This window comes from Nelumbo lutea, chromosome 1 (assembly GCF_056320005.1).
Source record: "Nelumbo lutea isolate HS-2025 chromosome 1, American lotus-T2T, whole genome shotgun sequence".
Classification (NCBI taxonomy): domain Eukaryota; kingdom Viridiplantae; phylum Streptophyta; class Magnoliopsida; order Proteales; family Nelumbonaceae; genus Nelumbo; species Nelumbo lutea.
This window is the reverse complement of record NC_142684.1, coordinates 66,268,895-66,290,703: the sequence shown is the minus strand read 5'-3', so window position 1 is coordinate 66,290,703 and position 21,809 is coordinate 66,268,895. Positions and strand designations below refer to the sequence as shown.

The 21,809-nt window shown below is 37.4% G+C and overlaps 1 protein-coding gene across 1 annotated transcript; it reads left to right on the top strand.

Moving 5' to 3' along the window:
* Window positions 1-1,142: 1,142 nt before the first annotated feature.
* On the top strand, window positions 1,143-21,175 carry LOC148875020 (SEC14 cytosolic factor-like). The gene is made up of 11 exons (XM_088964008.1): window positions 1,143-1,922; window positions 2,008-2,036; window positions 3,375-3,458; window positions 3,592-3,645; window positions 10,607-10,684; window positions 10,870-10,923; window positions 13,662-13,721; window positions 13,794-13,889; window positions 16,956-17,057; window positions 17,248-17,328; window positions 20,551-21,175. The coding sequence occupies exons 1-11, from the start codon at window positions 1,868-1,870 to the stop codon at window positions 20,878-20,880; spliced, it is 1,023 nt and encodes a 340-aa protein (XP_088820134.1). The 5' UTR covers window positions 1,143-1,867; the 3' UTR covers window positions 20,881-21,175.
* The last annotated feature ends 634 nt before the right edge of the window (window positions 21,176-21,809 follow it).

The following is a 21,809-nucleotide window of genomic DNA, read 5'->3' as shown; positions in this document are numbered from 1 at the left end:
TAATTGTCTCGATATAACGACGGTCCGTCGAGTCAATGGTTTTTTTTAGTAATGCAAGGAATCAAAGATCGACCGTGTCCGGGTCAGCAAGCAACCGGTCCACTCTGCGGAGTTCAACAACGAGTTGAAAACGAAGTATGTATGTCTTCGATTTTTTTGATAAACAAGTCTTGGATTCTAAGCTACTGTCTATTCTTTACTGCATGTAAATAATCATAATTAATTGATATAATATTTGGATGGTTAGTTAGCCCATAATATAAAAGTGCTCTTATTGAAAAAACAATGAAAGTGCTTGCCAGCATACTCCCTCCCCTCATTCTTTATTCTTTAACAAAAAAGAAAAAAAAAGAAATATTACATTCGCATGTGTGTGACCTCACTCTCACACAATTTAGGGGTGTTAATTGGTTTGGATTTGCTCCAATCCTATCTAATCCAATGTGAATTTATTATAAATGGATCAGGTTCAATTTAATGTAATGAATATTTTGGATGGGCTTAATTTAATATTTTGACCATTCAATTTGTTCAAATTCGTTTTGATTTAGATTGGTTTCAACTCAAACTCGATTTATTGACACCTATATTCTTATCTTATATCAATGCATAGATATAGGCTTAATCCAATATAAATTTATTAGAGACGGACCAGGTCCAATCCAATCTAATAAATATTTTGGACCAAATTGATCCAGTCCAATATGTCTTATTGGTCTGTTCAATTTATTCAAATTGATTTTATTGGTCTATCCAATTCGTCTAATTTGATTTAGAACTAAATGGAGTCCAACCCAAAACCCCTCATTAACAGTTTGACTCTTCCACCCCAAAAAAATTGATTTACCTAAACGTTTTAACTATTTAGTGGGCTGTAAAATTAATGATGAATTTTCATACCAGTAATAAATTTATAGGTCCTACTATAAAAACATGGCCCCCCATATATTTAAATACAAATGCAGAACCTTGTTATGTCGCTGAATAGAATCAATCCAGAGACCACAGCCCGCTAAACAACTAAAAGCGTTGAGGTAAACCTTGTTATGTCGCTGAATAGAATCAATCCACGTGCCCCGGTGCCCGTGTGAGATTGAACATGGGTTCCATCCACATATTTTTTGAGGCTTGGACTCGCTATGGATCTACCCACCCATGAGTCCAAGTCCAGTACCCATACCATTCGGCAATAATTCCTACTTTGCTGTTTTCTGTGTACATGTGTGCCTTGGCATTCATCAAAGCTCATGGGGCCGGTGGCCGGTGGCCGGTGGGGTGGGTTTCGATTTTAACTTTTAAGTTTTAACGAGTTCAGTGAGGTTCCAGCACATGCCCTCCGATTGGAATCTACGATTTTAACTGTACAGTCTCTCCTCTCCGAGCACGACAGACGTGTCTCTGTACGGACAGAAATGGCACTTTTAATACAGCAACTTTTTTTTTTTTTTTAATTTTTAATTTTACCTTTCACTTTTTTCTTTTCTGTTAAAAAGAAATAAGGAATATAATTAATAAGCAGAAGCGGAACCAGTTTCTACAGAAGTATTATTGTCTTTTTCCGTAATGCGACCGAACTACAACGAAGATTTTAGAAATTTTAATTAATAATGATGAGAGGGAGAGAAGTTCAGTTGCAGCCGGGAGAGAAAGCTGGGAAGGGGAAGACTCGCTTTTCTTGATCTCTCTCTCCTCCTTCGCACCTATTTGTCTTGTATGCTTTCTCTCGCTCTGCCTCTATCGATCTTCCCGTCGTGCCCACTCTCGAAAACAACGAAGGAAGGGAAACAGATATTTTTGAAGAAACAACAATAGCTACATTCAGTACCTACTAATTTTACTCTACGGAAATTTTGGCGGAAGGACGCAAATGGGAATCGCCTCCGAGGATGCGATCAAGCAATTCCAAGCTTTGATGGATGAAGGTCATCTTTTTCGATCTCCCATTTTAGTGTCACTGATCTTTCGATTGGCGAACCCTAACTCTTGTTTTTTTGGCTATTATTGCAGTAGACGAGCCATTGAAGATTACGTTTCAGGTCTCTCTCTCTCTCTCTCTCTCTCTCTCTCTCTCTCTCTCCCTCCCTCCCTCTCTCTCGATTTATTTATGTTTTTTAGTTTCTCCGATCTATGTGCTCCTTTTCTTTCGGTGACAGTTTTTATTTTTATATTTATTTTGGTTGGTTCACCCTGATCTGTTTCTATAGTTATATAGTAGTTTTGGGGTTCTCTTAAGTTGATCCATTTCGTAATTGTTTGGGTTCTGAAAATTTCTTTTAGATTGGTTAATAGCTCAAGTGCTGCTGTGAATTGGTGGGCGTTTTTATTTATTTTTCTTTTCCAACTTTTTTTTGTTGTTTTTTTTCTTCTTTTTTCTGGTTTGGTTGTGACATGGGTTTCAATTGTGTACTCCCTGAAAGTTCAGGCGGTAGTTTAATTGTTTATACGATCATTACTGGAATATTATGCCATAACACCTTAGTGATGCAAAATTGTTTGATCTATGTAACTTAGTGTAACCATTGGAAAATTCTTTTTTTCCCTTGTTGTTAGTTTAAGTAATTTCAGTGTAACTATTACTTGTAATTTGTAAATAAATAAATAAATAAAAATAGTGTAACCATTGGATGATCTGATATGATCTATGGTTTCAAGTTGAATCCACGGTGTCAGGGTGTTGTCTGTTCTGACAGATTGATCCATTGGCATGATTTCTTTTTCTTTAGATATTCTCTGACTTGAAGTAGCTGAGTTATAAGATAAAACAATGCATGAGTTTCTGATTCTCAAACCCAGCAGACTAGATTTGGACCTCATCTTTCTTCTTTCTGGGTAAGCAAGACAGAGTGTGTTATTGAACGTGAGTATCCATGAAATTGTTATATGCAATTTTAATTGTACCTATGGTAACCAAAAGCAGCAGGAAGCAAGACCAAATGAATTGGCCTAAGGACGATAAAAGAAGTGGGATATTATGAGATAGAAAGCATTAAATTGCCAGGGTACACTGTCCACATCCTACACACATACAAGGTTTGCCGTTTTGCATGGTGTAGACCTGATTGTGGTTCTGGTTTTATCCAAGACCTTTGACTGGTAGGAAGATTTACCACACCCCTTCAGTGAAAATATGATTCAAGTAATGAAGTAAATGCTTTATTTCAAGTAATTATTATCATTTTGTTTTGAATGTACATTCTCTCAATTCCAATTTTCATCTTATAGGCTTATGCTAAAATGACTTAGATTTGCAGAAAGACTGCTTTCTTTCTATTTGCTGCAATGTTCTTCATTAAAGATATACTTTTTCCATTTAGCTGTAAAATCATATTAATCTTCTTGGAGTTTCTGCTGAAAACTTATTTTCTGATCATCAGAATATTCATCAAGGATACCCAGCTGAAAATTTAGTTCGGTTTCTTAAGGCGAGGGAGTGGAATGTTGCCAAGGCATATAAAATGGTTGGTTACTGTGATTGAAATATTTCATTGAATCAATTATGGATATATCCCTAAAACTCATTACTTTTTTCAATTAACTCTCTCCCTCTCTCTCTCTCTCTCAAAATACTGAAATGTCTTTATCTTGTTCCAGTTGGTGGATTGTTTAAATTGGAGAATACAAAATGAGATTGACAATATATTAGCGGTGAGTTTTTATCATATATGTGAAACCTACATTCCATTTCTATGGTTAATTGATTGTCAAATGCTTATGATTTACAATATAATTCAAGATTAATTCATGAACCCCAAGGGCTTTGATTTGTATCTTAGGTCTTAGCCCTTTTCTGCAAAAATCTTATTATTTTTGTTTCAACCCCACCATTTGATCCATGAATCTTATGATTTAAATGGTTCATGCGATTTGAATCAATTCAGTTAAGAATTAGTTCTTTTAAGTTTTATCAAGAGAGACTTGTTTTAAAGCCCTTACCAGAAAATGACTTATTTAGGTCATTTAATATGCTTTAGAAACAATTAAAAAAATCATTTTAGGCTCCTAATGTACAAGTAGTAAACTCTTTTTTTTTTGGAAAGCAGCATATTCATTAAAACCAACAGAAAACAACTACCACTTTGGGAAGAAAACCCCCAATAAAATAAAAACAAACCAAACACAACTACTAAATATTAACAAACTAGTCTAAACTGTTTATCAAATCCTGAGAGAAAGATCTTGTAAATTTGGCAGTTCATTCCTCATATGCTGATGCAGCCGTGGAAGCTGGATGATGTGCCACCCTATTCCAATCTCTTCAAATAAAACAATAGTTGATCTGTTGACTTTCCAGTGTCCCAACCGCATCAAGAATACCTAGTTTCGCATCCATCTCCACATCTAGAACTCTATTGTTTTAGGTATGTTATAGTATATATGGATTAGAAATAAGGTAAAACAGCTCTTCTATGTATTGGTACATGTTCCTAAGTGATTTCTGGGCCTCTCTTTGTATGCATTTATTTTATCAGGCAAATTTATATTGTAGAAACCACTGATGTGGTCCCCACCTCTTTCTATTGTACTCATATACAACTACTAGTTATTTAAGTGTTAGTCCGTTGTTAGTCTTTTATTAGGATTTTAATTTTGCCATCTAAGCAGTCTTATCCTTACTTCAGAATTAATATAAATAGAAAGAGGGGGGCGGCAGATTAAGCATCCTCTTCTTTTCTGAAATCCTTCTTTCGAAATCTTCTTCTCTTCTTTTCTCTTTCTCCACTTATTCTCTCCTCTTGTCCTCTTAATTTCTCATTGATTATACACCACAGCTTGGGCTGTTAGTAGTCTCATACGACTATATGGTATCAGAGCCAACCTAGGAAATCTTATAATAGTCTAATATGGCCGGCTGCATAAGAATTTCCTAGGGTTGGAAAATTTCCAGCAAAAAGGTTCATCGGCTGAGTCTTGGAGATTGTTGGTGAAGCATCAGAGGATGACCAGCAATCAGGAAGAACCCTCAAGATTAGGGTTCAGACTTGATTTTGAAGGTTGTGGCCAGAAAGTCAGAAGGAAGAACCCTCAAGATTAGGGTCCAAACTTATCTTTGAAGGTTGCGGCGAGAGTTTTGCTGAAATAAGTCAATATTTTCTATTAAAAAGATTACCTTTTCTGGTTATTTCAAAGGTTCGACTGAAAGTTTTTTCCTCTTGAACTGTTCTTGATACATTAAAAGAATAGTTTTTTGGTTACTTTAAGAGGTGCGGCTGAGAGATTCCCTCCTTTCCTAGCCATTAATTGTGTTCTTGGCTTGTTTCTTGACCTTTGACTGGTTCTAGGTTCAAGATTCTAGTTTCTTGACTGTCGCCAATTCTAGGGCTGCGTTTAGTTTCAGCCTTGCACTCTCAACCTTGCACTCTGAGTTGTACTTGGAAGGTTACCTTTTTTGGGTGGATTGCTGACCTAAAAGGATAAAGTAGGTTCGGCTAATAGCGAATGCTTGGTGTAATTACCCATTCTCAGTGATACAAAAGGCATTTATTAATCTTTTCTTGACAAAGAATGGAGTTTAAGAACCAAGGGGAAACTGTTTAGGGGCTGGTGGTGCTGGTAGCATACTTGAGAATAGTTTTCAGATTACCACTATAAAATTTGGTGGGTCAAACTACCCAAAGTGGGCTCAATCAGCCATGATGGCTATTGGGGGTAGAGGAAAGCTAAGTTATTTACTGGGAGATGTCAATGAACCAACCAAGGAGGACCAAATATATACCAAATGGGTTCAGGAGAACTATTTGGTTATGACATGGCTGTGTAACTCTATGTAGCCACATATTAGCCGAAATTATTTATGGGCAAAAACAACTAAAGAAATTTGGGATATCATGAAAGAAACTTACTCCCAACCCCTTAATGTTGTTAGGGCCTATGAGCTAAAGTGTAAGGTGAATAACCTTAAGCAAGAAGAGAAGCCAGTCTCGGTTTATGTTTCCACCTTGAAATCCTTGTGGCAAGAGATTGATCACTTAGAAACAATTGAGTGGGAAAGCCAAAAGGATGCACAGACCTACAGAAAGCAGGTTGAAACCAATAGGGTATTTGAGTTTCTAGCTGTTCTGAATTCTGAGTATGACATTTTGAGACAACAGCTTCTAACAAGAGACAGTGTGACCCTATCACAAGCTTACTCTCTAGTGCACAGTGAAGAAAGTAGAAGGAAAGTTATGGTATAGCATTTGCCACTTGAATCAGCCTTGGCAGCAACTAAACCCAAGTTTGGGGGGGATAAGGAGAGAGATATGAAGAAGGAAGACAAGAAGGACCTAATATGTGAACACTGCAAGAAACCTAAGCATACCAAAGAAACCTGTTGGAAGCTACATCCTCATCTAGTTCCCGCAAAACTCGGGAATAAAAAGGGGAATGCTTATACAACCGTTACTACTGATTGTGCAACCTCATCAGGCACAAGAGCAACACCACTAGACACTCTAGGTGTTTCTGAGCTTCCTTGACTCAGTTGGAAAAGGAGAGAGATATGAAGAAGGAGAGAGATATGAAGAAGGAAGACAAGAAGGACCTAATATGTGAACACTGCAAGAAACCTAAGCATACCAAAGAAACCTGTTGGAAGCTACATCCTCATCTAGTTCCCGCAAAACTCGGGAATAAAAAGGGGAATGCTTATACAACCGTTACTACTGATTGTGCAACCTCATCAGGCACAAGAGCAACACCACTAGACACTCTAGGTGTTTCTGAGCTTCCTTGACTCAGTTGGAAAAGGAGGTTGATAATTTAGTATCATCATCTCAGCCAGTCACAACATCAACTCCTCCCGCCTTAGCATTTGCTCATTCAGGTACACGGGCCTCAACTTATCATGCTTCAGCTCCAGGTAGCACTGAACATTATTGGGTAATAGACTCAGGTGCATCTGATCATATGACTGGTTTGCCTTCGCTATTTATTACCTATCACTTATCCTCTAGTAAAGACAAGGTGTCTATCACTGATGGATCACTTGTTCCCATTTCTAGCAAGGGAGACATCAAGTTGTCTAGTGCCATTTCCCTGTCTTCTGTTTTGCATGTTCCTAAACTTAGCACCAATTTACTTTCAGTTAACAGCATTACTAAAAACCAGAATTGCTCAGTAACCTTTTTTCTTGATCGATGTGTTTTTTAGGACTTAGAGACAAGGAATGTGATTGGGACTGGCCGTGAGACAAATGAAATCTATCTGCTTGGAGGAAGTTCACATTGGGAAGGTAGTGAAGCTAGAGGGTCTTTTGTTTCTCAGTCTATTGGTCAAGTCATGCTTTGGCATAACCGATTGGGTCATTTATCCTTTAGGTCTTTGGAAAGCTTGTTTCCTAGTTTATTTGAATCTATCCAAATGTCCAGTTTAAAGTGTAAAAGTTGTGAGTTTGCAAAGAATTGTAGAACAACCTATTCATTAAGTAATAAGAGAAGTAGTGTTCATTTTGACATTGTGCATACCGATGTTTGGGGACCATATCATATCACTGCTAGGAGGGGGGTACAGATACTTCTTGCTGTTTGTTGATGACTACACCTAGTTTTCTTGGGTCTACTTGATGTGTTCTCGAGATGAGGTCCCTGCCCTAACGCAGACCTTTCATCAGATGATTTAACCCAGTTTGGGGTAAAAATCAAAATTTTCAAATCCAATAATGCGAGAGAATACTTTAAAACATCAGTAGCCTCTTATTTTCTTGACCATGGGATTATCCATTAGAGTACCTGCACTCATATCCCTCAACAGAATGGGGTGGTTGAGAGAAAGAATAGGCACATATTGGAAGTAGCTAGAAGTATCATATTCAACTCTAATGTGCCTATACATTTATGGGGAGATGCCATTCTCATAGCTGTGTATCTCATCAACCGAATTTCTTCACGGGTTCTTGACATGAAACCTCCATTCACTCTTTTATATCCTAATAAAGAGTTGTTTTCTGTCCCTCTTAAACCCTTTGGTTGTACCTGCTTCGTGCAAACTCTTGGCCCTCACTGTTCCAAATTTGACCCTAAAGTCTCAAAATGTATTTTCCTTGGTTATGCACAAACTCAAAAGGGATACTGCTGTTACGAACCTACTTCAGGAAAAAGATTTGTATCCATGGATGTTACTTTCTTTGAGGATGTACCTTATTACTCTAGGGTTTCTTATCAGGGGGAGATTTGTATGGTTGGGGTTAACACATCAGAAGTCCCTTTACCTGTTCCATTGAGTGAAGAGGGGTGTAATGGGGAGGGTTGTAAAAAATGTCGGGATTTGAGAGTTTATCACAAACGATGGAGGTAGGTTGATTTCGGTCATCAATAGTCTAGGCCAGCCTCAATTCCTTCTGAAGATCTAGATCTAGGTACTACATCTCTTCCAGTTCCCATTACAGATGATCCTTCTGCTGTTGAGCCTTCTCCATCTTCTGAGCCCTCACTTCCATTGAATGACCTTGACCTTCCCATTGCAGTCTGTAAAGGCAAACGCCGTTGCACCTCATCGACAACCCATTGTATCTCACAATTCTTGTCCTATGATCACCTGTCTCCCTCTTACAAGTCCTTTCTTACATCCATTGCTAATATTCTCATTCCTAGAACAGTATAGGAAGCCCTGGCCATTCCTGAGTGGAAGGATGCAATGAAGGTAGAAATGGATGTCCTTCTGAGAAACAATACCTGGGAGCTAGTTGATCAATCCAAAGGGAAGAAACCAGTTGGATGTAGATAGGTGTTTATTGTGAAACATAATGCTGATGGTTCCATTGAAAGGTATAAGGCTCGGTTAGTTGCAAAGTGATTTACTCGGACTTATAGTATAGATTACTTGGAGACTTTTGCACCGGTAGCAAAAATGACCATTATCAGAGTATTATTATCTCTTGCAGCCAGTTACTCTTGGCCTTTGTTCCAAATGGATGTTAAAAATGCTTTCCTCAATGGAGACTTGCAAGAAGAAGTGTATGTGTAGTTACCTCTTGGTTTTTATAGTATAGAGACAGGTAAGAAGGTTTGTCGGTTGAATAAAGCTTTGTATGGACTAAAACAGTCCCCCAAAGTTTGGTTTGATAGATTCAGACAAGCCCTTGAAAAGTTTGGCTATGTGTAGGCTCAATCAGATCATACTTTGTTTATTAAGAATGTTGATACTTCCTTGACTCTACTTGCTGTATATGTGGATAACATTGTAGTAATAGGGAGTGATAACAGTGAAATTGAGTCTCTTAAGAAACTTTTCCATCAAGAATTTGAGGTAAAGGACCTGGGAGAGCTACGATATTTCTTAGGTATTGAGGTAGCTCGGTCCAAGCATGGAATCTTTGTTTCTCAAAGGAAGTATGTCCGTGATTTGTTAGAAGAAACAGGAAAGTTGGATGTTAAGTCAGCTGATATACCTATTGAACAGAATCACAAGATTAGTGCAGAAGGTGGAGAGCCCCTTGAAGATAAAGCTATGTTCCAAAGATTAGTTGGTAAACTACTCTATCTTTGTCTTACATGACCAAATATTACTTATGCAGTTAGTGTTGTTAGTTAGTATATGCACTCTCCCAGAACTACCCACCTACTTACTATTGAGAGGATATTGGAATATTTAAAGAGGTGTCTAGGCAAAGGTGTACTATTTAAGGATAATCACATGAAGATAGAAGTTTACACAGATGCAGATTGGGCTGGTTGTGTTGATGATAGAAGGTCTACCTCTAGATATTGTGCCTTTGTAGGAGGTAACTTTATTTATTGGAGGAGTAAGAAGCAAAATGTTGTTTCTTGTTCCAGTGCTGAAGTTGAATATCGGTCCATGACAAATGGTGTGGCTGAAATACTATGGTTGAAGTCACTATTTGATGAATTGGGTATTACCTATGGAAAACCTCTAATGTTGTACTGTGATAATCAGGCTGCTATTAATATAGCTCATAACCTGGTACAACATGACAGAACCAAGCACATTGAAGTAGATCGACATTTTATTAGGGAAAGGGTTGCATCTCAAGAAGTTTGTCTTCTATATATCAGCTCCAACATGCAGCTTGTTGATCTTCTCACCAAGGCAGTTTCAAAGAAGTTAGAAGCAGATCTATGCAAGTTGGGAATGACAAACATCTATTCCCAACTTGAGGGGGAGTGTAGAAACCACTGATGTGGTCCCCACCTCTTTCTATTGTACTCATATACAATTACTAGTTATTTAAGTGTCAGTCCACGATTAGTTGTTAGTCTTTTATTAGGACTTTAATTGTTGTCTTTTATTAGGATTTTAATTTTGCCATGTAAGCAGTCTTATCCTTACTTCAGAATTAATATAAATAGAAAGAGGGGGGGGGGGGCAGCAGATTAAGCATCCTCTTCTTTTCTAAAATCCTTCCTTCGAAATCTTCTTCTCTTCTTTTCTCTTTCTCCTCTCATTCTCTCTTCTCATCCTCTTAATTTCCTGTTGATTATACATCACAGCTTGGGCTGTTAGTAGTCTCATACGACTACATATATGTTTTGGTATTTTGTGTTGATTGACTAAATTGTGTTGTTGTACAATTTGAGATGCCTTAGAAACTACAAATAATTATTAAAAGTTAAAACAAAAGGTAATAGTGGTCAATGCATTGTTATTGATAATTGTGTTGCTCTTGTTGCAGAAACCCATAGTTCCTACAGACTTATATAGAGCAGTACGTGATTCACAGCTCATAGGATTATCAGGTTACTCAAAAGAGGTCTGCCTACAATTTCCATTTTCTTCCTGTATTTAATCTTTGCTTCCTGTTCCTGGCGTGTTCTGTTCTCTTGGACTTGTTAACAAAATCCATGTAGTAAAACATAGTTTGTCATTGTTTCTTATCTCTTTTTTGAAAGGTACTCATTTTCTTATCTTATGGGTCTTTGTTTTTTTGGGTGTCAGGGCCTTCCGGTCATTGCTATTGGTGTAGGTCTCAGCTCGTTTGATAAAGCATCTGTAAGTATTAAGCTGCTAAAAATCTCCCTCTTTACCTAAAAAAAAAAAAGAAAAAAAGTTTCTCCCTCGGAATTCTTAATACATATCCCTTACACAGCTGTAACAAAGCTGTTAGATATAATGTGGTAATCAAATAGGCTTGACATCTTCAATATTCATGGTAAACCATCATCTTCACTTGAGTAGAGGTTTTAAAAATTGATTTCTGTCGATAGATGAGTCATTTTGAAATGAAAGCATGTTGAAAATATAAGATATGTCATTGGCAATGTTACAAGTTGTGTGAAAACATTAGAGAGATAGTTAAACCCTGAAATGATCCGGTGGAAATTGGGAAGAGTACACAAATAGCTTTTCCAACTTCAGTAAAGTGTCAAAGGTGGAACCCAAAAGGATACCTAGTGGTTCTAAATTTAATAAAGCAACAAATTTCCAAGAAGTTAAAGAAAATATTATTTCATTTTCTTTTTGTTGAGGGTATTAGCGGTTGTTTCTGTTGTAGCTCTCTTTGATATTTAGTGGTTATTGGAAATAAAATGAAAAGATAGGTTTTAAAGGTGCAATAATATTTGGAGAAAAGTTTTCTAATCAGATCAAGTGGGCAAGCTCCCTAGATGACCCCATCTATTTCTGCCATGTGGATGATTCATATGGCCAAATCAAAACCACTCATCAGATAATTCGTGCTGGATGGGGATCTTCTGGGGGTATGGTAACTTTGTGGAGAGAAGAGAAGATTGGAATTGAAGAACTTGTGGGCAAGTTTACTGTTGGGTAAAATCTATGAAGATGTTTGTTGATTTCTCAACAGGTGATATCATGAACAAATGGAAGGAAGTGGCTAGTTCTGATTGCCACAAATCCAATATAAGCCCTGCTTGGTCTCTCCTCAACGGTTGACTGTATCAGAACTTTGATGGGAGTAGTGCAGGAAATCCAGGCCCATCTGGTATTGGAAGGGTTTTTAGGGACAGTGAAGGAAAGAATATTGGTTTATATTCAGGCTCAATTGGACTAGGTGACTCCCTAAAGGCTGAGGTTATGGCTGTCATGGAAGGATTGCAAAGGGCAAAAGATCTGAATGTGAGAAAGCTAATTGTAGGAGGTGTTTCAAAGCAGGTATTGGAGTGGTTGCAAAAGGAAGAAAATGCTTTCTGGGCTTTCAATAATGAAAAAAAGAGATTCAAGTGGATGACTCAAGATATGGAAGTGCAGTTCAGTTGGGTTAAAAGGGAAGCAAATGGTCTTGCTGATGTCTTAGCAAAACAAGGGGTGGGGAGGAACCAGTTGTTTTGGGCTCAATTGTAATAAATTTTTGTCTATGGAGAGTTGAGAAAGTTTACCTCTCCCTATCTTGTAATTTTAATTATTTCTAATGAAATTCTGTTATTGATAAAAAAAGACAATTCATGCTGGATTAGCCATGTGTTTTATCCTGCATCCCACATCAACATTAAGCCAACCACGCATTTGTGGTTTTGTCCAACTAACAACCATCCAAACTTCGATATTTTTAGTTAAATGCCCATAAAAAATTGAACATTTGACAAGGTCTGTAAGCTGAATGAGGAGAGAAAATCGGGGAGTCTGGGCCCCAAACTATGTTGCCATGTGGAAGCTTCTTAGGTTGTTTAGAGAGAACACACTAAACAATCTGATTAACATATCCATTTCCATAGTAAGTACTTCTTGAGATGTGGGTGGTTTAAGGTTTCTGTCTTGTTTGTTTCTTTCCCCTGGTTGGTTGCTGGCATAGTTGTCAAGGTGACTAGGCGAGGCTGGGCGACCATGGGGCGCCCAGGCGCCTAGGCAATGAAATCTATAAATATAAAATCTCTATTTATACTATAATATGTTAAAGAAGAAGAAGGGAGGAGAATAAGGGCGAAGCCCCTGTTTTTTTCGAAAAAAAAAGCATTGAATCTGGACTGGAAGAAGAAGAGTATAGGGTGTTTTTTCGAAGAAAAAAAGAACTGAAGCTGGCTGGAAGAAGAAGAAGAAAAAGTGGCAGCTTACCAACCGACGCTAGAAGTTGGGCTGGAGATGGAGCTGGAACTAGAAGCCTTTGGTTCTCCTCCCTCTTCAGTCAAGCAAAAACCCTTTCAAGACAACAAATGAACTAAAGAAATGAAAATGAGATGTATTCTATTAGTGTGGCTTAATAATAAAATGTTAACATGTAACCAGTTGTATTTTAAAACAACATAATAGCCAATAAAAATAAATATGAAAAAAAAATTCTTAAATTTATTTAGGCAACTGCCTAAGTCTCTGGGTGGTCGCCTAGTATATGAAACTACAGGCGTTTGGGCTAGGTGACACTGTAAAACCACCTAGTCGCTTAAGTGCTCGCCTAGGCGTCACCTTGACAACTATGGTTGCTGGTCACCTTCCTTGTATGTATTTCTCTTTATTTTAGTAAATTTTATTTTATTACCAAAATAAATGTAATGGTGCACTTTTAGCATCATCTTTGGGCAAAGTATGGGATCTATACCTTCCATTTGGGCTGTGTTTGGTTTGACAGAAAATAAGAGAGAAACAGAATGTTGAGGCCTGAGGGAAACTTAAGGAATTTTATGGAAGTTGAGAAGCTCTTAAGAACTTTAACTTTCTATTTCTCTCTTATTCTCTATCAAACTAAACCTAGCCTTCAAGGATAGTAATTTTTTTTATCATTATCAATGTTAATAATTTTCTACTGTGTAAAATTTACTTGTATATTTTTCTTTCATTAGGTCCACTACTATGTGCAATCACATATCCAAATCAATGAATATCGAGACCGTGTGATTTTGGTGAGTATAGTATCAGAAGTTTGCATATTTGTTTTATCCTTGTTTCTCCTGTCTTATTGCTTTGTTTTGCAGCCTCATGCAACAAAAAAGTATGGGCGGCATATTGGCACCTGTGTGAAGGTATTGGATATGACGGGTCTAAAGCTTTCAGCTTTGAGCCAAATAAAGGTATATATCCTGTGTTGGTAAATTCATGTTAGAAGCTTAATATGATCTTTTCCAGTACGTTGGTTCAGTGATTCATAACAACGGAGAGAATGAGGATGCCACCTATAGAATAAAATCAGGATGGACAAAACAGATGGGTGCATCCAGAGTTTTATGTGATAGGTTAATACCACTTAGATTAAAAGGAAAATTCTATAAAATAGTTGTAAACCCATCAATGTTGTATGGAGCAGAATGTTGGGAAGTCAAGAAACAAGTCTAAAAATTGAATGTGGTAGAAATGTGTATGTGAGATGGATGATTGAAAAACTAGAAAAGATGGGGTCAGAAATGAAGTCATTCAAAAGAACCTAGTTGTAGCTCCAAAAGGTGACAAAATGAGTGAAAGTGGACTCAGATGGTTCAGTCAACAACGGATGTCCTACAGCTCCTGTAAGAAAAAAACAATGGGTTACAAGTTGAAGGTGCTAGAAGGTATAGGGACAGACTAAAAAGGGATGTCTTGAAATAGTAAGAAACAATTTAAGCGTTCATATTTTAGCAATGGATGTGGCATTAAACAAAACAGAATGGTGAAACAGGATTCATGTAGCTGACCCCATATTGTCGGGATATGGCTTACAATTTTCTGATACCTGACATTGACAAGTTTCTCATTTTCTAATAATCTCAAGGGAAACTGCTAAATTTTCAAAACTAACAATTATCAGATGGTCATTTCTGCCTTAATTTGACAACATCAATCTCTGATTCCCCTTGGATGTACTCCTTTTTAATTTGTCATCCTTGAGAAAAAAGTATGAGCGGTGACTGGTGGGATGGTTCCATTGGCAATTTTGTGGGTTACTAGGGGTAAAAGAAATGCAGATATATTTTTTAAAGAAAACCAGATCTGATGGTATTACAGCAAATAGGATCCAGGGGTTATTATTTCTCTTGGTTGTCAATACATGAAGAGTTTAGAGGTGTGGGTATAATTCCTCTTTTGATGCTAAAATGTTGTTTGCCAGTCAGAAGCATGGATAGTGCAAGTGTTCTCTACATTCCCAGTGTATAGCACATTGATGCACATGGATTACTAGGGTAAAAGAAATGCACATATTTTTTAAAACAAAACCATATCTGATGGTATTACAGCAAATAGGATCCAAGGATTATTATTCTCTTGGTTGTCAATACATGAAGAGTTTAGAGGTGTGGTATAATTCCTTTTTTGATGCTGAAATGTTGTTTCAGGTCAGTGAGAAGCGTGAATGGTGCAAGTGGCCTCTACAATCCCAGTCTATAGCACCTTGATGCACATGGGTGTTAGTGTAATCTTTTGTTACATATACACAATAAATACAGAGCTGTTTAAAAAAATGTCCTAGTTTCATTGCACATACATCTCAATGCCTTCCTCTTGTGACTAATTTATTAATGTGTTGCTTCTCAATTACCCAGAACTCTGCTCCAAAGGCATAGCTAGTTGTGTGTAGACTGAAAGAACTCCTGAAGAAAGCTTCACTTTATTGGCCCAACTTTATTCTATTGGCTAAACCTCTTTTTCTTTTCTTTTTTTTGTTGATTGGAAATGGTAACTTCATTAAATAACTTTCCAGATTTAAGTACAGCTGTCAACCCCTAAGTAGGTGTTGAGCCCCAGTTATCTTTCTTACAAAACTGCCCAGAACATACTCTCCCTCACAGTCCCTTGTTTAGCCAACGTGTCAGCTAAACCATTAGCTGATCTCCTTGTCCATTTGAAGCATGCACCGATCTCCCTTGTTGTATTATGGATTTCCCTTATGGGCTGTCTATAAATCCAGCCTCCCAACTTATGGCCCAACTTTAGTTCTATTGGCTAAACCTCTTCACTCTCTTCCCCATGGAGAGTGAAAGAACTCCTGAAGCAAGCTTCACTTTATTGGCCCAACTTTAGTTCTATTGGCTAAACCTCTTCACTCTCTTCCCCAAGGATAATTAAACCAACATATAAACAATACTGATAACCTTTTGAAAGGAGCCATTTTGTCCCTATGAAGTGATTACACATTTTGCCTGAAAAATGTTGATATTTTTAGATGTAGAGGTGTTATATTATGTTGTAATATAGGGTCTATTGCTTGGTATAATGGTAAAATCTCAGGCTGGCAAGCGTGAGAATGTTGGTTGGAGTCTGAGAGCAGCCACTTTGTGTAAGAAATGCCAAACAGTAGGACAATATACAGTCCACTCCTCCCAAGACCCCGGATGGATAGGACCAACATTGAGTAATGGCCTTTTTATATTATTATATGCTGTAAAATTAAAGAAGTGTCCCAGCTGTATGTGAAATTTCTGAACAAAAAACAAGAGGATCAGCTACCAAAAGTAGTATTGTTTATTACACTGAGCTCCTTGAATATGGTTAACAGTGGAAAAACGAGAACTTGATTCATCCTGCACTTATTGAAGAAAAAAAAGGAACATGATTGATAAGATAAACTTATAAAAAACATGATTGATAAGATAAAAATAAACAGTAAAGACCAAAGCAAATTGTGTAGGTGGATGCAAAAGGATTTTGCCTCAACAAAAGTAGTAGGTATTGTTAGTGACAAGCAATCATGTTTCTGAACATATAAATCTCATATTTTTTGATCTATACATGTCCATAATATATGATGGGGAGCACAATCCATTCCTATGCCAGCTGAGATCCCTAATGGAGCGTTGTAATCTACATATCTCAAATTTGAACAATTGTTGAACTAATATTCATCAAAAAAATTGCTGAACTAATTTTCTATGCTTATTCTTGTTAACAGAAAAAGCCTCATTTGTCATACCTTTATCTGTAAAAAAATGTAATCACGAAGTTTTTTCCATGATGGTAAAGAAAAATTCATTTACAAGAAAAAGAAAATAAATACAAATTCAGGTGATAAGGTATCACCTGAATATGTATGAAACATTTACAATTCATTAAAACTTTGTGGTCATACATGTGATCATAGTTTTGTGTATGGATTTTATATACAGTCTACTGAGTTTAATTCTTACTCGGGAGTCTAAAATTTTTTATACTTCATTCTGTTCTTGCAGCTATTGACTGCCATTTCTACCATTGATGATATGAACTATCCAGAGAAGACAGATACATATTACATTGTAAATGTTCCATATATATTTTCAGCTTGTTGGAAGGTAGCATTCATCATCTTCTTTAATTCCCTTTGGCCTTTATATTATAGTTTCTCTCTGCATATCCAGTCTAAGTTCTCAGCAATCAGCATAATTATCACAGCTTTACCAAAAGCAAGCTTTATTTTTCTGCGTCAACAATTAATGGTCCACCATCTGGCGTGCCAATAGCCTCTTCATGAAATGTTGGCAGGTTGTGAAGCCTCTTTTGCAAGAGAGGACAAGAAGGAAAATTCAGGTGCTGCAAGGTTGTGGAAAAGATGAGTTGTTGAAGGTAAATGCCTTTTTTTCCTACACATTGTTTTTGTACATGGAATATTTTGGAATAATGGTCTGATGTAAGCGGGGGGAAGTTGACATTGAAATCAGTACAAGCCTGGAATCTCAATTGGTTACATCACATGTCCTTTTGTTAAGACTCCTTAGAAGCTCCTCTGTATCATGTTTCTTTTTACAATACAATGCATGGTTTCATTTGGCTTTTGTTTTTTTTTTTTTTTTTGATAATTGAAATGATTTTATAAAACAGCAATAGACAATAGTACAAAGTCCTCAAGGAAAGGTACGAGTTGCAACCTCTCCGGGCTAGTTAAGTATAGATTTCCAAATTAATAACAACTTACATAGAAGCACAAAAGAGATTTTCCCTAGAAACCCCCTGTTTGGCTAAAGCATCAGCCAAAGAAATAGCCGACCTACTAACCCATTTTACCTCAACTCTCATATTACTGGTTAACCACTTTACTTTTTTGATGAGATCTTTGTAGCCCCAAATGGTGGTATCCAAGTTTAGGAGCCACCTGGTTACCACCTGAGAGTCCCCTTCAACTAGGAGATGCTCCACCCCAAGCTGGTTGGCGATCTGAATTCCTTGTACTGCAGCAAGGATTTCTGCCCTTGTGGAATCCCCCACTCCCACCGGTCCTGAGAATAGGGAAATTATGTTGCTGTCCTTATTTCTCAGGATACCCCCTATACCTGAAGGCTCGGGGTTGCCTTGGCTACTTCCATCAAAGTTCAGATTGATGGCACCTTTCAAAGGTGGAATCCATTCTGATAGAATTTTATCCTTCTTTGTTGAAGTGTTAGCTATTACTAGCCAATTTCTCCCAAAGAGTGGCTGCCCTGACACATTTCCACATGACCTTACCTCTTCTAGTGTGCCAAACAAAGATAGATGGGTTGAATAACAAGCTTAAATCAGAAGACAAAGACCACCTACCTCCAAATAAACAAAGGCTCCACCTCCATATAGCTGTAGCAAAGGAACAGGAGATCAGCAAATGGACACAATCCTCATTCTTGGCCTTACACAAGGAGCACCAATTTGGGAAAAGACAAAGCGAGGGTTTCTTTTTCTGTAAGTTTTCCAAAGTATTGACCTTCCCATAGAAGACTTCCCAGCAGAATACAACAATTTTTGGGGGAATAGGTCGCGCCCAGACTTCTTTGACAGGGAATCCTTGGGAAAAGGGGTTAGAACTGAGGGATTTTAGAAAAGAAGAGCAAGTAAAAGTACCTTTTGGAAGAGGAGTCCAAACCCTTTTATCAGAAGAATTGGGTCCAAGCAAACAGATTCAAGTAAATGAATTAGCTCAATAACAAAATCTGACTCACCATCCCTTAACCCTCTACGAAATCCAAAGTCCCAGTTTAAAGATAAGGGGTTTAACAGGCTCGGGAGAAAAGTTGCAATTGGCTCATGTTAAGGGAATGGAATAGAGAGAGTGGAAACAATCTTTGAGGGGTTGAGTACCCACCCAAATATCTTCCCAGAACAGAATAGCATTACCAGAACAAGCATCATACCTAATGAATCTGAGGAAGTGAGGGAGAATACCATGTATAGCCTTCCAAGGTGTAGTAAGGGTAGCCCTCCAATTGGCTCATGTTTCATTTGGTTTCTTCTTGTTGTTTTCCTTATACTTCAACTTGCACCAAGTAACTCCTTGCTTATGCTTCCATTCTCTTTGTTATTGTACTGCGTTTGGACTTTCCTAGTGATGCCATTAGTTAATCTCAAAATCCTCATTTTTTTCTGTACTTAATTTATGATTGTCATTTTCAATTGCGCAGCATTGCTGGCCTTACAGGTCATTCTAGAATATGTCCCATGTATTGTAGTATGAGGTGATTGTACAACACTCCTGATTCTGAAGTACACATCTCACCAGTTCTAATTTCCAAATCTGAGTCTACAGAAATGTATACTCAAGAGAATTTCTGTGTCAATATACAAGTTCTACTTTTACCCATTTTTATTCGAAGAATTTATAATATATCCTATGCCAATGGCCAAGTTTAAAACCTCTAGGCTTTCTAGGAGTGCTTATGCGTATGATATATGTCTCTCCAATCTAACCAATTAAAGTAATGGCATTTCCAAACAACACACTCTAAAACCTCTTCTTGTAGGACATGGACTTGATGCCTTGATGTGGTTCTAGTACTGGAGACAGACTTGTTTCTCCACAAACAATTTTACACAAGATGTAATTTTCTTTTTCATATCCTTAAAATATCATCTGGAAACTCCTTTCTGAAAAGTCTGGGAACAGACTTTTTTTTTTTTTTTTTGCTTAAACCTAATAGCAGGTGATAAAGAATCATCAAGAAGAAAGGAAAACACTGTAGCAACAATAAATCCCACATGATAGAGCAAAGCCCCTTCCAAAACCAGTCCTCAACTAGAATATACTTCAAAACAAACTATTGGGAGTGCAACTCAAGCATCTCTGGAGCCCATTTTGGCCTCATACCATCTTTAGTGAGAGTTAGACCCCCTTTCTGGTCGACTCTTGAACTTTTAATTTCCAGTTAACCCCTTCTTTGTGCTCTTCTCTCTCTCTGAAAAGCTTAAGGTAAAATTGATTCATAAACTTCTCTGTGTTTTCCCTAACAGGGGTATCATATTTTTCTACATGTCCAATCTCTGCATTGATAAAGCTCAGGGCTAGTCTTTAAAATGAACTTGCACAATTGCACTTACCTTGACGCCAAGGCTTAATGTTTGGTTTTACATCAGTTATTATTCTGATATCTCCATTCTCTTCACTTTAAACTCTTGTTATTGCATATTGATTGTTATAAAATAGTTGTTATGACCAAAATCTCCATTTCCAAGCAGTAAAATTGCTAATTTTAAATGATGGGATTTTTATTAGATTTTTTCCATGGAAAACTTGTGAAGGAGCTGTGTAGTTTTTTTTTTTTTGATAGAAGGAACTGTGTAGTTTGTGGCTAGGTTTTATGGCCAGAAATGTCAGCAGTTTAATTACTTTCTTTGGGAAAAATGTTGACTACTCTAGTGAAAGCATATAGTTGAAAGAGTTTGGTCTTTCCTTTAGATGGCCTTTGCCTCAGCCATATCTTTCACCCCAAAATTTACGTGTTTTATGTATAAATAAAAAGAAGCTTTGATGTTATTGGGTTGCCTATCCCAGAAAGAATACAAAAACAGAATCTTTGATATTGTTGGCCCGCATCTTGTATGCAGATAATGGACTATGCATCCCTCCCACATTTCTGCAGAAGAGAAGGTTCTGGTTCATCCAGGCATTCTGCTGACGGAGCTGATGATTGTTTTTCCCTAGACCATGTTTTTCATCAACAACTGTACAACTACATTAATCAACAAGCCATGAATTTGCAACCTGTTGCACCAATCAAGATGGGATCTTTCCATGTTGATCTGCCAGAGCCAGATCCTGAAGGAACTAAGATTGCTCTTACTATAGAGACTGAGCTCCACAAACTAGATCGGAATGGGATCAATCGTTTGCCAAGTGATTTGAACTTAAACAGCAATCGGAATCAGAATGGATAATGATCTGTTAACTCTTGAGCTTAATCATTTGGTGACTATAGACTGAGCCCTCTCAATCCGTGGGCATTCAAGGATCAAGGCTATGTATTGAAATTGGATTATTATAGCAACGGCTTGCACCATCTTGATGCAGGCTTTTGTAGGAATGACCAACTTTGTTTTATGTAACAAGACGCATCACCCTTAGGTTGAGCCAATTTGCAACCATCTCCTGGCCAGAAATTGAATAGGAACTGTAAGTCTGTAACTTGTAGTCAATATAATACGAGCTGCAATATCTAATTCGCCCTGCCAATACTTGCTGAATGGTAAGGATATTACTGCAAATACACCTCAAAGCTTTAAGTGATCAACTACTAACTGTTACGAGGCAGGGCTATTGTTTTTGTCATTTAGGGGCCATTCTGTGCTTGCAAACATCTCAGTGAAAGTTCAGCAGCCAGGATTGTGACTAGAATATGATGAATTATATCGAACAGAAGGCACCCGGATTACAATGATGCATACATCTTTTTGGTTGGAAGTTCTGAAAATAAATTTGGTTTTGTGAAACTGGTGACAATATTTCACTTCTTTCACTCCTGTATTGTAAATTTATAACTTGGAGAAGGTTCTCTTTAATTTCTCTGGTTAAAACGAGTGTTCCGGCTGGAATAGAGGCACTGAGACATCCCTTCCGTTTCACGTTAAGAAAATGAAACTGTAATTCTATTTTTAAATGCATACCAGTAATCATGTAATACACTTGTCAAAATGAAGTAATAATGTGAATTTCTCGTATTGTGCCTCTACCAGTAATGATAATACGGGACTAAACTAGGGCAATACATAAAGCAGCAGAATTTGGACATAATCGACATTAGGCAGGTTAGGCCCTCTACCTAAAATTATAATCGCATATTCTAATACAATCGGTCCCAGGAGGCCAC